This window comes from Fulvia fulva, chromosome 1 (assembly GCF_020509005.1).
Source record: "Fulvia fulva chromosome 1, complete sequence".
NCBI classification, from domain to species: Eukaryota; Fungi; Ascomycota; class Dothideomycetes; order Mycosphaerellales; family Mycosphaerellaceae; genus Fulvia; species Fulvia fulva.
Genome location: NC_063012.1, coordinates 3,687,758 through 3,708,848, shown reverse-complemented (window position 1 = coordinate 3,708,848; position 21,091 = coordinate 3,687,758). Strand labels below are relative to the sequence as shown.

The 21,091-nt window shown below is 52.5% G+C and overlaps 7 protein-coding genes across 7 annotated transcripts; 2 read left to right on the top strand and 5 right to left on the bottom strand.

Annotated features, from left to right (window-relative positions):
• Positions 1 to 873: 873 nt before the first annotated feature.
• Positions 874 to 2,514, bottom strand: CLAFUR5_00773 (uncharacterized protein; the record flags this gene model as incomplete). The annotated part of the gene is made up of 1 exon (XM_047899921.1): positions 874 to 2,514. One exon carries the CDS (start codon positions 2,512 to 2,514, stop codon positions 874 to 876), a length of 1,641 nt encoding a protein of 546 aa, XP_047757374.1.
• A 2,819-nt stretch (positions 2,515 to 5,333) lies between these two features.
• On the bottom strand, positions 5,334 to 7,628 carry CLAFUR5_00772 (uncharacterized protein; the record flags this gene model as incomplete). Its single annotated transcript, XM_047899920.1, has 2 exons — positions 5,334 to 6,890; positions 6,948 to 7,628. 2 exons carry the CDS (start codon positions 7,626 to 7,628, stop codon positions 5,334 to 5,336), a joined length of 2,238 nt encoding a protein of 745 aa, XP_047757373.1.
• Positions 7,629 to 7,723: 95 nt separating this feature from the next.
• CLAFUR5_00771 (ATP-dependent RNA helicase dbp5) lies at positions 7,724 to 9,723 on the top strand (the record flags this gene model as incomplete). Its single annotated transcript, XM_047899919.1, has 2 exons — positions 7,724 to 8,484; positions 8,535 to 9,723. The coding sequence occupies 2 exons, from the start codon at positions 7,724 to 7,726 to the stop codon at positions 9,721 to 9,723; spliced, it is 1,950 nt and encodes a 649-aa protein (XP_047757372.1).
• Positions 9,724 to 10,385: 662 nt separating this feature from the next.
• Positions 10,386 to 11,817, bottom strand: CLAFUR5_00770 (uncharacterized protein; the record flags this gene model as incomplete). The annotated part of the gene is made up of 3 exons (XM_047899918.1): positions 10,386 to 10,638; positions 10,686 to 11,683; positions 11,734 to 11,817. 3 exons carry the CDS (start codon positions 11,815 to 11,817, stop codon positions 10,386 to 10,388), a joined length of 1,335 nt encoding a protein of 444 aa, XP_047757371.1.
• A 473-nt stretch (positions 11,818 to 12,290) lies between these two features.
• CLAFUR5_00769 (uncharacterized protein) lies at positions 12,291 to 13,256 on the top strand (the record flags this gene model as incomplete). Its single annotated transcript, XM_047899917.1, has 2 exons — positions 12,291 to 12,669; positions 12,721 to 13,256. The coding sequence occupies 2 exons, from the start codon at positions 12,291 to 12,293 to the stop codon at positions 13,254 to 13,256; spliced, it is 915 nt and encodes a 304-aa protein (XP_047756149.1).
• Positions 13,257 to 14,653: 1,397 nt separating this feature from the next.
• CLAFUR5_00768 (ATP-dependent RNA helicase DEAH12, chloroplastic) lies at positions 14,654 to 15,825 on the bottom strand (the record flags this gene model as incomplete). The annotated part of the gene is made up of 2 exons (XM_047899916.1): positions 14,654 to 14,972; positions 15,020 to 15,825. 2 exons carry the CDS (start codon positions 15,823 to 15,825, stop codon positions 14,654 to 14,656), a joined length of 1,125 nt encoding a protein of 374 aa, XP_047756150.1.
• A 312-nt stretch (positions 15,826 to 16,137) lies between these two features.
• CLAFUR5_00767 (uncharacterized protein) lies at positions 16,138 to 17,595 on the bottom strand (the record flags this gene model as incomplete). Its single annotated transcript, XM_047899915.1, has 1 exon — positions 16,138 to 17,595. The coding sequence occupies one exon, from the start codon at positions 17,593 to 17,595 to the stop codon at positions 16,138 to 16,140; it is 1,458 nt and encodes a 485-aa protein (XP_047756141.1).
• Positions 17,596 to 21,091: the final 3,496 nt, after the last annotated feature.

Here is a 21,091-nt window from a genome sequence, read left to right as displayed (position 1 = left end):
TGCCCAATGCGCGGAGGAGCATGTTCAGAGAAGGCAAAACATTCTACATGCAACGTCCGCCTCGGGAGCACGAATACATTGAGTAGGATGTTGAACAGAGACGCAATGGCAACGCAGGAAGCAAGTCATTTGCAGGGAGTCACGAACCGTTCATCGCTGGGGATCATTTACACAAAGGAGACCACCTCGACTGCATACACATATGTACTGCACCTTCACACGCTGGATTTGACACTGAGAAGCTGCACGGGCTGCTGACCAAAGAGGCGAACTGTTCGTTCTCAAGAGCAGAGCAAAGCATCAACGACCTGCTTCAAGGGATCCGAGTAGCTTCGACGTATGGAATGATGTTAAAACCTATGGTGCGCTTCCACGCTTCCACTTTATGAGCGCTCAATGGGCCACGGTGCTACTCTGTTGGCTATCCAGTTACGTTCCTGCTGTTATGCAAGCGGCCACCTCTCGTGTGAAGAGCCCCCTTTGACAAGTTACAGTAGGATAAGAACCTGAATGTAGGAGTGGCAGCAGAGACTAGAGACCATGGTGCAGCGTTTAATTCTTCGAATGAATGTGTTGAGCTTAATCTGCTTGTTCTCGTGATAGGCCGTAAAGAGCGACTTCGTTGTTCCTTTTCGAAATGCTCGCCAGAACAGTGGCATTTAGATATGCACAATACAGCTCCCGCTCTCTGCGCGCAAAACACGCACTGCGGTTGCGCGCATGCGGAACTGTGTAGATAAAATCCAGCCTCTCCCCAGATTCATCTTCATCTCTTTCCAACCACCGTGATCCAAACCGAATCTCTAACAAGAAAGCATGTGAAACGTTACTGAACATCCAAGAAGCGAGCAATAATCCCAGACCCTTTCGGATCTAGTACGCGTAGCTTCGACGCTTCTCGGCAGCGTTGAGAACGCCGAGCATCATCTTCTTGCGGTCACCTGAAGGTGCGCCGGGTGTTGCTGGGGTGGGTGGCTGCTTGAAAGCTCCAAAGTCCTCGCCCTCGCTGCTAGAGGCAGAGCTCAAACCGAAGTATCCGCCATCAGAGCCCTGAGAGCCACGCTTCTCCTTCATCTCGGAGCCGATGGGACTCATCTTCCTGCAAGCACCTCCGGTAGGGTTGACATCCTCAGTCTCCTCGTGAATGGGGAAGTTGTATTCACGCTCGCTAACCGGGCTTCCGCCGGAGGATTGCGAGACCCCACGACGCTGAGTACCAGCCTTCATGAGGCTGTCGAGTGCTCGGCGTCGCTGACGGGTAGCGAAGTTCTTGCTGCCTTCGTGCTTGCTGGTCGGTGCAGCAGTGAGCTCCTCCAACGGAGGTGGTCCGCGAGGTTGGCGCGTTGGGTGCTCGCCAGCACGTGCTGCTCCAGGTCCGAAAGTGCCCGTCATTGGTGTGGGAGGGAAAGCCACGCGCTGCGACCCAAAGGTAGCGACCGATGATGTCTTTGGACCATCTGCTACGTTCCCGAAGGCGTTGATAGCCAATGACGAAGCCTTCTTATGGCCACGTCGGAAAGCAGTCGCAGATGGAGGTGGCAGTGGCTCGACATGCTCGAGGGAGGTGGGTGGGGATGGAGCCTTCTTTGGAGGCGTGAAGGAGCGGCCGTTGGTTGGCGTGGAGCGCTCGTTGACTGGATAGTTCGCACCGAAGCTCTGGGCCGGGGATACTGACTTGGCCGGAGAGAACGGATTGCCCTGGTTCTGGTTGACAGGAGACATGGTCTGTTGAGCCTGCTGCATGCTGGGGTCGACCGCATACGCATAGCCTTGGATGGCTGGATTGTATACGAGGAAGACGCCAGGCTGGCCAGGAACATCGATTGGAGACTGGATCTGCTGTTGGCCATAGGAGTTCTGCGGCGTTTGAGGCGTCATGGGGCCTTGGTGGAAAGAGGCGGGACGCATATTGCCGTTGATGTTCATGCTCTGAGCAGCGGCCGTGAGGCTGGCGAGCTGCTGCTGAAGCTGCTGTTGACGTTGAGCAAGGTAGAGACGCTGCATCTGCATCTGCTGAAGGACGACTGGGTCCATCTCATCAAGCTGATCAAAGGCAGCTGGGGGTGCCAGCACCTGCTCAGGGAGAGAATAGACTTGCTGTCCAGCGCTCTGGGCGTATTGACCATGCATATCAAAGCTAGAGCCCGTAGCTGTCTGCGGCACACCCTGATTGTAGCCGCCGTAGTTCTGTTGGTCCGCCCATCGTGAAGCAAGGCCGTTGATAGAGTGGTGACTCTGGTGGTAAGGAGCGGAAGCCGGGACTGCTGGAGTCTTGGGCTGGGTTCGGAGACCTGCAAGCAGGTGGGAGCGGCTGGTGCGTGGAGTAGGATTATCCACCTGGTTCTCGCTGATGGCCGGCACTCTGGGCGGAAGGGCGACACTTAACCTCTTAGTGTTGTGACGAGTTCCGCGAGCGCCAAAGCCTGAGCCAGGCAGACCCAGACCGGTGGAAGGAAAACCGTTGCCGTTATTGTTGTAAGTCATTTGAGCAAGACCGCCAGCGTCAAAGCTCATTCTCTAGGTCCGAAGATTGACTGAAAAGTGTGTATCGCGGAGTCGTGAGCGCGTTGCAAATGTAACAAAGATGCTGCAGTCGAAAGGTGTTGCAGCGAGGCGACAGGAGGTGTCCAAGGAACGCAGATTAAGCAGATGCTGTTAGGTGGATGTTGTGGAGAGGACGCCCGAATTAGACCGCGGAGTCAAAGCCAGCAGCGGGTGGTGGTAAGGTACAGATTATCAGATTACAAAGAAATAGAGATCTTTTGAATTGCCAGAGCCTGCTGCCGCGACAAAGAAGTCGTCTTTGTCGTGATTTGCCTTCGCCCAGAGGGTTGGTATGCCGAGATGTGATGCTTGTGCCGTTGCTTTGAAGCTACGTCAGAAAGAGGACGTCGGACGGTAGGACAAGCGTAGAGAGATGGAGTCGAGGTCGAGCCGGGCGGCGGAAGCGCACAAAGATCGGCGGTCGCGGTGGTGCTGCCTGAGGCGTGACTGTGGCTGATGCTGGTGCCGTGCAGGTGTGCTCGAAGGACACTACTGACAGAGCAGAGCAGAGCAGAGCAGAGCAGAGCAGAGCAGAGCAGAGCAGGGCAAACGTGGTCGACAGGCAGAGTGCGGTGACACAAGGCGTGCGAGTGGACGTGCTGCTGGCCAGACGGCGGGCGCAGAGGTCGTGCGGAGGGAAAAGTCGAAATTAGGAGGCCTCTGGTGTGTGCGTGTGCCTGGTAGTGTGCGTGTGCGTGTGCGAGTGCGAGTGCGAGTGCGTGCGCGTGCGAGGGCGAGTTCGAGTGTAGAGAGAGTGCGACGAGGCTGTTCTCCTGCGAGCGACGACCGGCGAGCTGGAACGGACTGGCAGCGGAAGCAGGCAATCAATGGGTGCGCGGCGAAAGATGCAGGACTGCAACAGACGAAGGAACGATGGACACAGCAGGTGCAATGTGAAGAAGGCACAGGTAGCAGGGCGGTCGGTCGGTCGGTGCAGGTGGTGAAGGACACGCTGGGAGCTGGGAGCTGGGACCAGGAGGCACACTGCACACTGTAAAACAGCGGAGCAGCAGACGGCCAGCGGGTGCACGGTGCACGGTGCAGCGCAGGGAAGAGACTAAGGTAAAGAGAAAGGAGAGCAGGGCGGTCATTGGCCGACTGCGAGCATTTTAGCGCTACCACTTGCAGCCAACGACTTTGCCAATCATCGCGCGTCCAACTCACCAACACGCCGTGACTACTGTCATGAGCGTGACTGCTGCAGCGAGAATAGGTTGACGTGGACCAAAGCCATCCCCGTGTCGCCCACGAATACATGTACCATACCTGCTTACTCGCCGTCACCGTCGCCGTCGCCGTCTGCAGAGCGCGCTCCGAAGTCTCAGCGCAGACGGTGGAGTGCAAGGCCTGCAGCAGGACCGCGACGGTGATTTCGTCGCCGTCTCAGCTTTGCGCATGGGTCCCTAGATCTGGCCCTGGCCCTGTGGGCAGCGGGCTTTAGTCTTTTCTCTGGCACTGGCGCTGGCAGCATCCGCAGCGTCCACAGCCTGTCACGCTCCTCGCATCCACAGACGGCAATGGCGCTTAAGTCATGCACGATCTCGCGTCTGTCATCGCCATGGCGTTCTCGACACGCGAACACCGACATGACAAGTCAAGTCGACCATGCATTGAAGCGAAGAGAACGCGTCTCTGGTCAACCGCCAGGTGCCTGGCATTGCATCTCACTCTTAAAATGTGCTGTATGGGCCTGCGAGACCCACAAGTGTGAGCGTAATGACGGAGTGAAGCTCTCTCACCGGCCTAGCTAATGACACGGGGCTTAACTCCTATATGTTGCAATCTGCTTGACGTAAGCACAGTTTGCTAACCCTTACAGCAGTGCCTGCGGCGCGTTGTGTTGTGATAGCTGCCCGAGATATCTGCCTTTATGGAAGGCACACACGTGACTTCAATTAGTCAGATTCCAGCAACTTGATTTTAGCCAATCAAAAGGGCGCCAAGGAATTCTTAGGGCTGATATAGAGCTCCACTCCCTCCTCGCTAACGCCACTACCTATGCTCGAGTGTTCGCAAGCTCACACATCGCTACGGTGTGGCTAGCGCTCGTCGGTCGTTGCGCTCAATGAAAATCCCACAGCAGGCAATCGTCGCCGCAAGTCCAGACCCGCGCTCATGCGTACCCGTCACACCACAGTTCATCTCGACAAGAAAAAGAGACCGCAATCCCGCATCTGTACCACATTCGCTTCTTCGACCCTAGATTGTGGAGTCGAGGATGTTCGACCAGAAAACCAGTCGTGCCAGCAGGTGCAACAGAATAGCCGAACAACAGCTTCTACGAGTCTACGACACGAGCGAGACTCACTGAACGAACATCCCAGCACACCGTGTGTCACCCGCTGCCGTTAACCTTTAGACTTCGTCATGAACCGTGTTCCGAACACTTGGTGAAACCAAACACCATCCAGGTGTTCGAGTGTGTATCCTCAGAAATGGTGATGCAATCCTGCCATGCCATGTTCATCCATGCTATCGAGCTGTGGACGGTGACTGTCATGGTCTGTACGTTGGACTTCACCGCCGTTCTACCGTCGCAGTGTGTGACAAGAAGAACGAGCTGCGCGGCAGCCGATTCGCTGTACCAAAAAGTCCGTCATCCAAGGAGTGGGTGGTCAGCTCTGCTAAAACTACAGCATAGCGTTGCCGCAGGCCAGTCAATCGCGTTTGCGATGATAAGAGAGAAAGATATAGCCAAACTTTGATGACACTCTTTCGCCCGCGAAATGATATATCCCACCGCTATGCACAAAAGTAATGCTCAACTTATCAACATATCTTCACGATCATCACACATCCTTTACCCATGTTGCAGGAACGATGCCTTTCCCAGCCTTGGACTCTACCTCTACCCATCCGTCTCCTTGATCCGCCAGCACCAGAACCATCTTCTCCCCTTCTTCCATGTCGACCTCGCCAGGACCAGAAGCCTGGTAAGTGTACATGGCTTCAACGTGCTTGACCTTCTTTGCCCCTCGTCTTGGCGCCACAGCAGGACCTTGCTTCTTTGCTTTGCCCACGCTGGGTGTATCACTCCCTGCTAGACTTGTCGTGGACGTTGAGGCAGCCATGCTCACCGGCCTGTCATCGACTGGACTCTTCGAAGGCGGCGCCGGCGCGCTGAGCTCTGCATAGCTGCTAGGGACTAGACCTGCAGGCATACCAAAAGACGATGGCTTGATCTTGATCCAGCCTGTGCCATCATCCGGCTCAACGACAGTAAAGTCCTGGCCCTCCGAAATGGATATCTCACCATCGCCATTTGCTTGATAGGCATAGAGCATCTTGCCCTTTTGCTCCTCTGGCGCGGACCCGTTACCGTTGGGGTTGACGTAGCTGGTTGGTGGAGGAGCCATGACTCGATGTCGCCCAGCTGCGGAAGTGCTTTGAGATATCGTCGTCGGTGCAGTGGCGTGGCTCTCTTCACTTGACCTGACAGTCATACCAGAGACACTGCGATTCGCGCTTGCTGCATACCCAGAGCTGAGCGTGTTCATCGATCCTATGGTATCACTCCTCTGCAGACTGGCAGTGCGGTCGACGTTGCCGTTGCTATGACCATTGCTGGCGGGTGGCGGTGCTGCCGTCTGAGCCTGCGCCGCTGCCTGTCGCTCGGCTTTGATCGCTTTCTTCTGCTCCTTGTTGAGCTCTCCAGGGCAATCGGCGGGTACTTTCAGCTCGCATTTCGTGTGGCATGTGAGACCGCACTCTTCACAGCTCAAGCCTTTGGCGTTGAGGCCCCATAGCCTGTCGCCACACAGGTCACAGCTCGTGGGAATCTTATAAGTCTGATTCTTGAAGGTATGATTCCGCGCTCCAACAGATATATCGCCTACCGCCGAAGTGATGGTGCTAACTTCGACCTCGGCCGTGACTCTTCTCCGCTCGGCATGATGAAGTACTTCTTGGTTGTGGAACTGTGCGCGAACGACTTCGACCTCGTCCCGCTTGTCTTTACCCTCTCTGATGAGTTGCCTAACACGCTTCGCCCCTTCGACTTCTCTCCGTTTTGCTTCGCACTCCTTCTGGAGCGGACCCAAAGAAGACTTTGATTTCGAGAGAATGTTCATGAGGAAGGTCTTGCTCTGAGGATCTGAAGCCATCGTGTCATCGTCCAGCCATACCGGAGAGGGCTCAAAGACAAAATCTGGTGGATCCTGCCACTGTATTGCATTATGCCGTACAAACATCATGCTGTCCAGCACGGGGTTGTTCCTAGGGATCTCGGTCGAAAGGTGCTCTAGCAATTGTGTGGACCGGGTCATCGTCTGAGTCTCGAGAGAGGCGCCTGTCGACCAGATGTTGTTCAGAGTTGAAGTTCTTGTTTCGGAAAGAGCCTGCAGGGACTAGCATTGCCAACGTTAGCTTGAAATTGGAGTGACACAGCAAGGACGCCGGCTTACGTCGAGCAGCTCAGGAACATACTCATGATAGTATCGTTCCTTCTGCTTGTTGATCACATTGATGGTGATCAGATATGTGTTCTTTGCATTCCTCATGTCGCTCTGGTGCTGGGCATAAGCACTCTGTGCTTTTTGCTTGCCATGGTCAAAACTGCTATCCAGCTTCTTTCGCCTATTCTCTACTTCCTGGCAGACGCCATAGTACTTGTCTTTGGTCTTCTTCAAGTCACCATAGTTGCCGTCTCTCTCCTTCTCCAGCTTGGAAGCATACTCGGCGTGCTGTTTCCGGAGGTCTTCGTACCTGGCAGCCAAATGTTTGAGGGGTTCGGCCACAGCAGAGACGAGCTGACTGGAGAAGCGATCGTGTTCAGCGGCTCGTCCCTCCAACGTCGTGAGTTGTACAGCCCATGTTGTCATCGAAGCACTTTCGAGCGAGCCGGGCGTGACAGTAGGGGTATCGCCGACGCTCAGGCTGCTAGTCTTCTTCGCTTTCTTCTCATGGTACTTCTTTGCAAGAGCGCTGAGCTTCTGACTGTACTCCTTCTCAATGACACTGCGTTCGCGGTAGAATTGCTGGATGTCGTCGAGCCACGCGATCCCGTTGGCGACCCAGGCATTGACGGGCTTAAAGCCATCCTTCAGCTCGAGGCCGAACTGCGGCGCTATGTCGACTTCAGCCATATCGTCGTCGTGATGAGTGAGACATGTGAAGGTGAACAAACAGCTCCACCAAACTATATGTATCCGCCGAGAGCATTCACTTTATCCGCCATGCCATGAGACTCCGGGGCGCAGCAGTGAACGTCGGATCTTCCAAGGTTTGGTTTGGCACGCTGCACGCGTGGCGGGGCTTCCTCATCGCGGCCCGAATCCCTGCAACGCCAATCGCGAAACGGAAGGACCCCTCGTCATTTCTGTACAGCAAGAGCTCTCTTGCTCAATTCACCCGCCAAAAACCTCACACACACGCGACACACAACAACTTGGTCATCTTGCCGCGTCAAATGAGAAGCGCGTCACATTCTTTCAACGCCAGCTGTACGACCATCACTACGTCACCAGCCACGTGTTCGCCCTCACAAAGCACCACCGCCGCATCGAGACACGCACTTTCTTTCAGTCACGTCCACAATACACCGCCCGCCATGTCGGACAATAAGGCAACATCCTCAGAGCCCGAGCCAGCAAATCTGACAAAACTCTCCATCTCCGATGACTCGAGCAAGCCTGCCGCCACCACCAACGGAAGCAATCCAGCTGCCTCCACCTTCACACCGGGAAAGTTCAACTGGGCAGACGACGCCGAGACACCCACTGCAGACTCGGACAAGAAGATGGACGCAACAAAGGCGGACAAGAAGAGCGAGGGCGAATATCTCGCAAAGGCGCAGACTGATGGTGCTACCACCTGGCTGCGCGGCTCAGCTGGACTCGACGAGCCCGAGTTCAATGTCAACGTGAAGCTCGCAGATCTCCAAGCCGACCCGACAAACCCGCTATACTCGGCAAAGTCTTTCGAAGACGCCAATCTCGGACTGTGAGTACTATGCATGCCGCGCCCTCAAGTCACTGCTAACAGTACCTCAGCAAGCCGGAAATCCAGCAAGCTCTAGCCACCATGGGCTTCATCCAACCTTCCAAGATCCAAGAGCGCGCTCTTCCGCTTTTACTCAAGCAAACCCCGACCGAGAACCTGATCGGACAGTCACAATCAGGAACTGGCAAGACAGCCGCCTTCGTCATCAACATGCTGCAGCGCATCGACTTGAGCTCCACCAAGGCACAAGCTATCGTGCTGGCTCCGACACGTGAGCTGGCCAGGCAGATCAAGGGAGTCGTCGAGCTCATGGGCGTGTTCCTCAGACCTCAGGGCTTGCGCGACGTCTACGAAGCAGTGTCAGGCTCCGCTCGAACCAACGTCGAAGCCCAGATCCTGGTCGGCACGCCGGGCACCGTCATCGACCTGCTCAAGAGAAAGCATATCGACGGACGCGACATCAAGATCCTCACACTTGATGAAGCGGACAACATGCTGGACATGCAGGGTATGGGTGACCAGTGCAAGCGGGTGAGGCAGATGATCAGCCGTCAGGCCCAGCTCGTCCTCTTCTCTGCTACATTTCCTCCTGCTGTGCTGGCATTCGCAGAGCAGTTTGCAGCTGGCGCCAACCAAATCACTCTCCAGGTCGAGCAGCTCACTGTCAAGGGCATCCACCAGATGTACCTTGACTGTATGAACGACGAGGAGAAATACAGAGCTCTGGTCAGCTTCTACAAGCTCATGACGGTGGCTTCCTCGATCATCTTCGTGAAGCGTCGCGACACTGCCGCAGAGATTGAGCGTCGTCTCAATGCCGAAGGCCACAGCGTCGTTTCTCTCACTGGCGCACTGGAGGGCCCCGCAAGAGATGCCGTGTTCGAAAAGTTCCGCAGTGGTGAAGCCAAGGTACTCATCGCCACCAATGTCCTCGCTCGCGGTATCGACGTCCAGACCGTTACCATGGTCGTCAATTACGACATTCCAGAGACTGTCGACGGCCAGCCTGACTTCCAGACCTACCTCCACCGCATTGGTCGCACTGGTCGTTTCGGCCGCACCGGTGCTGCCATCAGTCTCGTACACGATAAGCGCAGCTGGCAGGGACTCATGGCCATCTGCAAGTACTTTGGGGTCCAGCCAGAGAAGATCGATCTATCCAACATGGACGAAGTCGAAAAGCACATCAAGACCATCATGAAGAACCAACGTGCAGCGGTCGACGTTGATATGAGCTGAAGAGGTTGACTGTGATGGAATCAGGATTGCGGTCAAGGGGCCTGCGACGGACGGTGGTGGATGTCATGGCTCCAGTGGACACCCGCCAAGATTGGTCGCGTACTACTTGGGGCGAAAGCCCATTGAGAGCCTACTGAGGATGAAAAGGCATCCATCAGAGCATAGGACGCTCGAAGAGATACCCAGCATCGACACATAGATAGACGATGCATGTTGACGACAAATTGTCGCCGTTTCTGTACAGCTTCAACTTCAATGGCTCTGTTACATAGACGCTGGGTTTCGAGTGATTACAGCGCATCGACGAATCGAGACAGCAACGGATCATCAGCAGTAAAGTGCTGGGCGGAAGCAGTACAATAATATCTTGTGCTTCACTGCCTGTCGTAGTGCTATAGACAACCTGACACAGCGCTTCGATGGCTGGATGCAATAGGGTTATGGTGGCACTGCCCAAATCTAAGAGCCTATGCAGCCCACGTTGAGTGCTGCGGATGTTTTTCCCGGTGCCCAGGTGTGATTGCACGTCAAATTGTGGACCGGGCTTCCACGTTCCACATCACTAAGAAATGCTACACCCTACCGAGTGGACTACGCATCAACGCTGTGAAGAGGCCAGCAAGAGAGACGAGCTTATATATAGCAGGGTATAGGATCTAGCATCAACGTTCTTCCTGTAGAGCCACTCTCTTCTGCCGTCTCAGGAATGCTATGGTCGGCGGCCTAACTACTTCATTGAACACCGCTGTGCCGTAGACCAAAAGGATGAAGCCAACCACTTGGAGCCATTTGAAAGTTTCCCAGCCCAGACCCAGACTCACAAGCCAGATGAAGAGTGTTCGGCATGTATCGATTGTAGATCGTGCGGTTGCAGAGATGACCCGTGTGACAGACAGCCCGAAGAAGTTGAAACCACTGAGATCATGTTAGCTGTGTTGTACGGATGGCGTACATGTACTTACCCAATGGATACCATTATCAATAGAGATGTGATCCCAATCGACCGATAGTGGAACATTTCATAGAAGCCTTCGCGTGCATCGAAGTAGCCGCCTTTGCCAGCCTCTGTCTGCCCAATGGCAGCATGCAGGACGCCCATACCGGCAAGCGTAACGAGGAACCCAAAGACGCCCTCCCAGCCTACGACTCGAATGGGGTCCATCGAGTATCGCTCCATGATACTTTCTTCAAGGACGAATTGTGCAGCTGTGAAGATCTGTGCTGTAGCGATGAGGAAGAAGCCCAGCACGGTCTCAGCTGCAGTGTGCTCTTCCAACGCTGTGACGCCCCGCCGGAGTGCAAGACCGGCATGGGTAAGCAGGTCGGTCTTATCGTCAGGCCGAGTGTCTCCAGGTAAGGTGGGCGCGCCGTGTTTCTGATCCAGTACGCCAGCAAGACCCACCACTGCAACTCCAAGCACGACAATGAAGAGACTTGCCCACTTCCAAGCTCCAAGATGTCTCCTGAGGAAGATGACGCTGAAGAGGCCGACGAAGAGGACCAGAGCTCCTCTAGTCATTTGGTAGATCGAAGCCGCAACGAACAGCAGGCCAACATTCATCAGAGTTGTGCCGCAAATGTCGCAGATGGCTGGCAACGCCAACATCGTGACTTTCCATCCAGTAAGCGGCTGGCGTTCCTTGTGCAATAGCTCTGGATCTAGCTTAGGTGCGGCAACGATATTCGTCGGGTCCACGAGCGTCTGGGACGAAGATAGATCGTGGTGAAGTTCGTTTTCATCGGACTCAAGCTCTTCTCCCGCCTCTTCTGATGCCACTGGCACGTATCGAGTATCTTGTATGGGCACAACGTCGCTTGTCAATACCCTTTTGACCAACCAGGACAGGACCACTACCAGCCAGCACCCAGCCTCGCCGACGAACATCTGTAGGGTTTGGATGACTGGCTGCTCGAACTTCTTCGGGCGGTCGGTATCGCAGTCTGCTACACATTGCATGTCCTATGCATCGGTCAGTCTTGCTCCTGCTTCAGCATGCTAGCGGTTCGCACCTGGTACTTGGTCAACAGCGTGTTGCAGACACCGGTCAGCAGCATGAAGGCCACCAGGACGGGGATCATGGCGCGGCTCGTCATGATGGCGGTCTCGTCGGGCTGTCAAGAATGGATACGATATACACTACTAAAGATCCATCTGCGGTTTAGGTGTAGTGGATAGGAAGGATATCAGGGCGATGAGGTGCTCGTTGCTCGCGTGATGTTGTCACATGCTCCATGCATAGGGCATGTCCATGTGTAGACAAGGCGGATAGATAGCCGGACCGGGAGCTATTGTCGGAGCACCGGGGCAAAGCGTGCCTTAGCGTGTTCTGGCTGCAGGTCCCAGGACGTCCTTCGTTCAACGTCAAACTGCAAGAGCAGACTCCTGCATCCATTGCGGCCTCCTCCAACAACTGTGTCCGCGAGGAAGGCGATGCCGCTGCGACTTGAAGAAGTGATTCAAGACCTCAAGGTATACATTTGGGTCTTCCCATGTTGACGTCGACGCCTTGTAGTCTCTCATCATACCCTTTTTTCGCCTTGACTAACCTGCGAGGCCGATCACCACGATGGCCGAAACCATTCCCACCGAACTGGTCGAGCGTGTCTTCACTTTTGCCGCTCAGATCGACGGGAAGACAGCCACAGCGATCTGTCTGACCAACAAATTGGGCTATCGCGTCGCCACACCAGCTCTCTGTCACACCATTGGCTTTCGCAGCGAGAACAACGACGATGAGCACGGTTACTGGCATGATCTACATCTACTGCTCGACACGCTTCTGCAGAAGCCTGAGCTCGCAAAGCACGTGCAGGCCGTTGATCACTACGTTGAGAATGTCGATGCGGCTATGGCAATCCATACTCCGCCGCCGAATCATGAGCAGGTGCAACAGTTGCTGTCAAGCGAGCTAGGCAAGGAGTCCAGTTGCGTCCATGCAACGCGCAGTTGATCTAGCATAGTGGTGTAACACCGTGCTGGCATTAACCCTTTCGCAGGACTATCCCCTCAAGCTCAATCGAGGTTCTGGGAATGGCTGGCCCTACATAACCTCATAGAAGACGAGATCGACGATGATGAGCAGCCCGCGTCCAGCGTCACAGAGGAAGGCATGTACGCTCCCACGACATGGCTGTGCCTGATTATGCTTGCTTGCCCACGACTGCGATCTGTACGGGTTGCTGGATGGCCGGATGACCTGTACCAGATGGGTGATCTATGCCTCGCACTGTCAGAAGGTGGCAGCGAGGATGTCGAAGACGCGGCTGCTCGAGCATATCCAGACGGCTTGCGCAACATCGTGGAGCTCCATGTCAATGCCACGGACCACGCGATTGATATGGAGAGCTTCCAAAGCGTTCTGCGACTACCCAAGCTCGAGAAGCTCACGATTGATCCATTCTTCGGTAGCTTGAGTAGTCTGTCAGAGGGCGATGACTCAATTCAATCCAATTTGCGCGAATTGAATCTGTCCAGGATTGTTACGATTGGGGATGGCCTTGACATGCTCCTGGCGCGATGCGGACAGTTGTGATCATTGACAATGTGCTACGCGGACGAGGTCGATGGCTACACACTAAGGCAGTGGCGGCAACTAGCAGAAATGACCATACAGCACACACCTCTACTGGAAGAGCTCCGTGTCGAGATCGCACACAGGGAGGATCTGTACAACGAGTTGGTCGAGGCCATGCCTAGCCACTTAGAAAATGTGCTGTATGGGCCTGTGAGACCCACAAGTGTGAGCGTAACGACGGAGTGGAGCTCTCTCACCGGCCTAGCTAATATTACGGGGCTTAACTCCTATATGTTGCAATCTGCTTGACGTAAGCACAGTTTTCTAACCCTTATAGCAGTGCCTACGGCGCGTTGTGATAGCTGCCCGAGGTATCTGCCTTTATAGAAGGCACATACGTAACTTCAATTAGTCAGATTCTAGCAACTTGATTTTAGCCAATCAAAAGGGCGCCAAGGAATTCCTAAGGCTGATATAGAGCTCCACTCCCTCCTCGCTAACGCCACTAACTACGCTCGAGTGTTCGCAAGCTCACACGTCGCTACGGTGTGGCTAGCGCTCGTCGGTCGTTGCGCTCAATGAAGCTGAGCAAACGGAGTTCGTATCCATCAACATCGAACGCTTCGGCAGCCTGCGACATTTGAGCCACCTGGCAAATCCCTCGGCACCGAGTTCCGCACTGTTCGGTCAATACGACAACGAGAGTCTGCGTAACAGGATTTGGACATTGGATTCAATCCTTCCTGCTTCGATCAAGAAAGTCGAAGTCATATGTGCCGGCCTTGACTTCACAGTGGAAGATATGGCCCTCTTAACCAGTCCCGGCTCCGAAAGGCTCGATGATCTGGTCATCATGAACTGCAATAGGGACAAACGGATCTCGAAAGATTCGCAAAGCATAGAGGTACAAGGCATCAGTCGAAAGAGGCGGCGTAGTAGCATTGACCCATCAGAGACTTGCGAGTCGTCGAACGAGCCAGTGGCTAAAGCACCACGGACCGCAGCCAGTGTGCCGTCGAAAACGTGGTCCTGCACGATGATGTAGTGATTGTCTACCAGCTCTACAACATCTCGCTGGAAAGGCTTCAAAGGCTCAGATGTACCATTAAACGATAGGGCTTAAGAGGGCTCAGTAGCCTGCGAGAGGCCGGAACAGGTCAAGCCTCACTGGAGGCTGTAGAGTCAACCGTTCTATAGCTTATCCTTACACAAAACTGTTCAAGGCATGCACAAATAATTCCGCTCCCCATCTTCGACATTTACGGTTGGATGCCTGGTCAACGCATAGCCACGTCCTTCGCTTTTGTAACAAAATTTGAACCTCCTGCGCAACAATCACACCCCTTTCATGCCCTTGTGCTAGCATCTCCAGCAAGTGCCCCTGACGTGGAGTTACGACCACAACGGACGCCAACTCAAGTACGATGATGCCGGCAGCGATAGCACAGCTGAGTGTGACATTGACGGCAGCGGAAGATGAAGGGTTTCATGTTATCGCCGCAGCCCTCGCAGACATGCGAACCCCCCACCCAGCGCATGTTTTGATGCCCACATTCATGCTGCTCGCGCAAGTTATCAGCCATAGCAGCAGCATCACCCGCTTCCCCACCTTCAGCTTCGCGATCGACGATGACCTGTGCACGCTCGAGTAGGCGGTCTTCGTCGAATAGAGGGCATTCGCATGTGTTCCAGGTGGCGCCGCAGAGATAGCAGAATTCGTGGCGGCAGCGGCAGCTGTCAGTATTGTCAGCATAATTCAAAATTGGATCAGGTTAACTCACGTCATGTGGTTACATCCCGTGTTGAGCTCGACCATGGTCTTGCATGAGTCGCAACGCCTCCATCCTTCCCGCTGAGCTATAGAAAGCACATCCATTGTGTCCGGGTCTCGGGGACAGACTGCGGTGTGACCTCGATAACTAAGCTTGCAGTCGGTACATGTTGACATGCCGCACTTAGTGCACGCTGCTGTGCGGCCTGAGCGGTCGCCCGCAGGTATGTACGCAGAGCATGTTGGGACGCTGCAGTACAGCTTGTTCCTGTCTGCTAGTTCTTCCCTCTTGGCTGAGAACTCTACTCGAAGTTCGGGACTGAGCAGGCGACTGGCATCTTCGTATGGGAATGGTGCGCCATGACACCGTGGTGGGAAGAGGGTCTCGTCCTTCATGGAGGCGCGGTACAGCGACTCGAGGCACTCGGCACAGAACCGATGGTCGCACGGTGCCACCAACATATTCTCGAGTGGGTGATCGTCGCCACACGAGGTGCAGTCGTACACCACCGGGACGACACGATTGACAACCTCCTCGACCTGGTCGTCAGTGTCCTCATCGGTAGCTAAGTTGGGCACATGTGGGAAGTCAGCATTGGCGAAGCCTCGCACCTCGCGATAGCGGAGGAGCTCAACACGATGCACCTCGCGGGCAGTCTGCTCCTGCTGTGCCTTGAGTGCTTCATCCCGGGCTGGACCTTGGCGCGCTGGTACTGGGGGCGCAGGTGTCGTGTCTTGGATGTCCAGGATCTCGAAGCGGGTGATGGTCTCGGCGGTTACATCATCGAGGTCGTCCAACTGCTCCGTGTCGGACATGATGGGTGGGCGTCAGGTGGCGAAGACTGAGGATTGCAATTCAGTGGTGCAAGCTATCAGTCCACCAATGACTGCGGTGTTAATGTACGCCACCGCGGTGTTTGTGGATGAGTCGAACTTTCCAGGAAGAGGAGCGCTCGCGTTTGCTTGACTGGAAGGGAAGAGCCCCGCTAGGTGCCGCACTTTCACATGCAATTTTGCACCCGTGCGTCCCTTTCTGCCCCAGGCAGCACCACGATCTTGTTACTGGGGAGATCGACGTTGGAGCAACTTGCCAGTCAATGCAGGGCAACTGCAAGAACTCTGATGCATTCAGAAGAGTCTCAAGGCACCGTCTACAGATCCATCGTCGCCATCTACGTCCCTGTCATCGTCGTCATCCTTCTCCATCAAACCCATATTCTGCTCGAACAGACTGGGGAACAACGCATCCGCCCTCGACTCAGTCCACACAGTCCGATCCTCCGGCGCCATGAAGTTCTGTAGCTTCTCGTGCACGGTATACCTCAGCTTCCTCCCCTTACTAGCTTTGGTGTCTACGTTCCGCTTAGTCTTGGCCTCCCTTCGCACTTGATAGCCCAGGTCGATATTCGAGGCAGCCACCGAGTCGGCACTCTTCTGCTCCAAAAGCTCCTTCAGCAGTATGCCGTAGAAGTCAGCGTCGTCGTAGATCTTGTCGTCCTCGCTCACTCGCCGTGAGAGCTGCAACGGCGCACACGATTTCGGAGCATGAGCGCGCTTCATGAGTCTATCGGTGTTGGAAAGCTGCTCCTGTAGAACGTCGATGATGGTTGCTTGGTGTTCGGTGCGGTTGATACGACCGCTCTGTGTTTGCACAGTCGGACCTTGCGCCTTATTCGACCACTTCTTCAGTACCGCATCCCGCGCTGGTCGGCTCTGATTTTCCTGAGCTTGGAGGTGGCCCCAAAGATCGTTCGTGCTGGAGCTGGCAGTAAAGTGCGAGCGCTTGCGTTTCTCTCCCGTGCGAGCCTCAATCAGATCCTCACGCAAGCTGTTCAAGGAGCTCCAGAGACTGAATGCCGCTGTCTCAGCAGCTTTTAAGGCGTGCTGCGCGTCCGATCTCTCTGCTTCAATCTCATCTGCGGGTGTGCCAACCAAGGTGTTTGTGGCCACGAGCGACTTCTGCAGCTTCATCCTGGCGTTCAACAGCGAGTCGAAAGTGGTTCGTTGTTTCTTCACTGCTCGGCCCTTCTCTGCTTCTTCCCTGTTCGACTGTGCAAGAGATTTGGCCACATCCTTTTGTGCATCTTCGCCCCGCACTTTCTTCAGATCCTCGAGGTCCTTTGGCGATATCTTGGCCGTTGATTGCTGCTGTTCTTCCTCATCTCCCTCGTCCTCTTCTTCGCTCAAATCAGTGGCATCCGTGGCATTGGCAAGATCGTCGTCCATATCTTCACTATCCTCACTGCCATCCTCATCCTCCATTGCCACGTCTTCCTCTCCGCTATCTTCATCTTCAAATGCGTGACTGAATGGGTCATCTTCCTCATGCTCGTCCAGCGCATGTCTCCCCACTTTCGCACCTCTATATTGTGGACCTAATGGCGCAACCTTCGGGTTCCGCAGCTTGCTCTTCTCTACATGTTCGTAATGCTCCCTGCCGTTGAACTCGTCGCCAATCCCCTCGGAACCAGAATCGTCGTCATCGTTGGCTGGCAAGTTGTCCTCCTCCGGGTCGAAGTCTTTCGCTGTGGTCGCGGCGTACTCCTCGAATTCACTTTGCCTATTGCGGCCTCTATTTGGAGCCATGGTTGTGCATGCGACAGGACAGAGATGCAAAGCATCAGAAAAGTTGCACAGGCTCGGCTGAGATGTACGCTAGGCAAGGGTGCCACGAACGGCGAACTCTATCAACACCGAACGCCATCCCGGATCTTCTTGTCTGTTCATGTCCCTCCTCCAAATGTCACCTTGCGCTCCGCCCTCATACAATGTTACATGTATGTACATACTCCCCATCTCCATACAGCGTCTTCGCGCATAAGAGTCACAAGCGCCTGCTTCTGACATGGTTGTTGCAGCCAATATAGCAGTAGCCACTATGCCACGATTGGGAGGTGTACAGGGCCCCCTAGCGTATCGGACACGTAGATCGACCACTTAGGCGTGTAACCGAGGCTTCTCCAGAACACATATTCTCTCGCCGTAGCTTATAGTAAGACAATGCGAAATAAAGACTCTATAGTACTTAGATTAGCTAAATTAAGGTTATAATCTAAGGTATTAATACTACTAAGGGCTCGTAATATATATAGGGGTTACTATACTACTATAATCTAACAGCTCGTATAGTAAGAGCCTTAGCTTATAGTATATATAAATAGACTAGGATATATTCGAAAGCCCTTATTAAGGCTATTCTAACGATCTATAAAGTAGGCTACTACCCCTAGGATTAAGGGAGTTCTACTTCATTTATTTTAGATAGCTTAGAGTTCTCTTCACCCTATTTCTTAAGCTCTAAACGCCGCGGAGGTACCTAGCTACATTAGGCAACTCCTAGGTAATAGTAGTCTAGGCTACGGTACTACCGGCGCCTACGGCTCTATAGGCAAAGCTCCCCTAAGATAACTAGTAGTAGCTTATAGAGGACGTAAAAAGTATAGAAATTAACGATTAGCTCCTATACCGGTCTCTCTAGATAATAATCACTTAGCTACGTACGGCGCTAGTACTATCGTATTACCGAGGGTAATAAGAAATAAGGACGACGTCTTAGGCAATTAATAAGGCGACCCTAATTTAATACCTCTATAGCTAGGTATCGGTCGCGGTATCAATACTAGGCCCCCGCCTAACGTACGATATAGTTACGATTCGTATTATAGTAAAGGAAGACTAGGCCGAAGTTACGAAGCTATTAAATAAGGAGCTCGCCTAGCGAATTAATTAACTAGGGGTAGTCGTAGTAAACTAATAACGTACTTTACTACCTAGCGGGCTATACTACCGAGCGGGCCACTTTTACTAAGAACTATACTACTTCTATAGATATAGCTATATAACTACTATTATAGCGTATATTATCTTTAAACGAGGCTAAACTGACCTTAGCTATCTAGGCCACAAAACGCGACGCGACAATTACGAATCGACTTACTATAAAGATATACGACGCGTCTCGAACTATACTAGGGTATCGCTTGAATAGACGACCTACGAGCCTAATTCGAAGAAGCTTATAGAGCTAGAAGAGAGGGTAATACTTAAGTATATACTCGAGCTAGATCTTAGAGGTTTCCCGCTATTAAAGGCTAGTATACAAGTAATAGCCAATTTATTACTATAAGAGAAGGGTCTTAAGCCCGCTAGTCTTAACTAGATAGACAGGTTCATTAGGTAGTATCGTGAGCTAAAGGTTCGTATAACACGTAGATACAATTGTTAGCGAGCCCTAATAGAAGATCTAGACGTTATTAAGTAGTAGTTCTTACTTATAGGTAATATAAAGGAGAAGTATACTATCCTTAACTAGGACACCTATAACTTCGACGAGATAGGGTTTATAATAGGTATTATTACATCTTAGAGCGTCGTTACGGGTTCAGAAAGGCGTAGTAGAAAGAGGAAGGTCGTTTAATAGGGCAATAGAGAATAGGTAATAGTAATTAAGACTATCTATATAGACGGAATAGCGCTCCTACCCTACGTTATCCTTATAGGCAAATAGTATATTAGTACCTAGTACTAAGACGGCAACTTGGGTCTAGACTAGACAATCGGGCTAATAGAGAACGGCTAGACTAACAATAAGTTCGGTATACGGTAGCTAGAGTATTTCTAGAAGTATACTATAGCTCGTACGACTAGGGTATAGAGACTGCTTATTATCGATAGCTACGAGAGCTATAACTCGAAGGCATTGTAGAATCTATATAAGGAATATAAGATCTTAGCCCTATATATACTATCATACGCCTCGTACTTACTCTAGCTATTAGATATAGGTTGCTATTCGCCTTTAAAGAAGGTATACGATACTTAGCTCTCGGGCTTAGTACGCTAGCGTATTACTTATATCGATAAAGTAGACTTCCTACGCGCCTTCCGGGCAGCCTATAACACTGTATTTAGACAGGAGAACATCCTATCGAGCTTTAGAGGCGCTGGTTTGGTTCTATTTAATCTATAGGTAGTGATAGCCAAGCTTAATATTAAGCTATATACGCTAACCCCTCTAGCTCCGGACTCTACCCCTTAGGAGTCGAAGACACTATAAACTACAAAAGAATTCGACTCTTAATCGACACTAGTAACGAGCAAAATGCGTGCCCGGGCAGGTTTATCGCTAAACTCGTTATAGGAAGGGGTATATTAGCTTATAAAAGGGAGTAGAGAGATAGCATATTAGATAGCTCTTATATAAAGCGAGATTAGTAAGCTACGTAAGTCTAACGAGGCCCTTATATAGCGAAAAGCACGAAAGCGTAATTATATTTAGTCTAGAGGGTCTCTAACCTTCGATAAGGCGTCGTAATTAATACCTCTAGAGGATACTAGGAGGTAGGAAGTAAGTAGAGAGTCGCTAGATAGTGTTCGGCTAGTACTAAGGCTACGACGCTATAAGCGATATAGCGAGTCGGGGTATAACGTACGTACCTATTAACTAGACTTACTAGATAGCAAAGAATCTAAAGAGGAATTTTCCTCCTAGTAACGATTCTATAGGATGTTGTCGTATTAAGATACCGTCGTAATTAAAGTAAAAGTAGTATAGTTCTTAGTAAAAGTAGCCCGCTCGGTAGTATAGCCCGCTCGGTAGTATAACCCGCTCGGTAGTAAAGCACGTTAGTCTAACGGTACTCTATAGATCTATACTAGCTCTACTACTACTAGGAGGTACCTAGAGGTATAGCTATAGTAGGTATCTAAGGTTACGGTATTAGCGAAGGTCTTAACGAAGTAATTTACGATCCTAGTCTACGATATACCTAAAGAGTTCGACCTAACTAAGGTTGCCTACGTACTCTCTAAGAGGACAACCCGATTACTCTTAACTCTCTAATCTAGAAGGCGATTTAGCTCTATAGGAAATAGCTAGAAGGTAAGAAGGCCTCGGCGCTAATTATATAGCTATAAGACGTAAAAGCGGCGGATCTAGTAATAGAATAAGGCCTAATCTAGTAATATAGCCTTAAGATAGTCGAAAAGCACTCCTTATCCTTTTATGTCCTCTAATGCTTTAAATTCTAATAGTATAGACACTAAACCTATACGTATATAAACAAGTAGGCCTACTCGAACT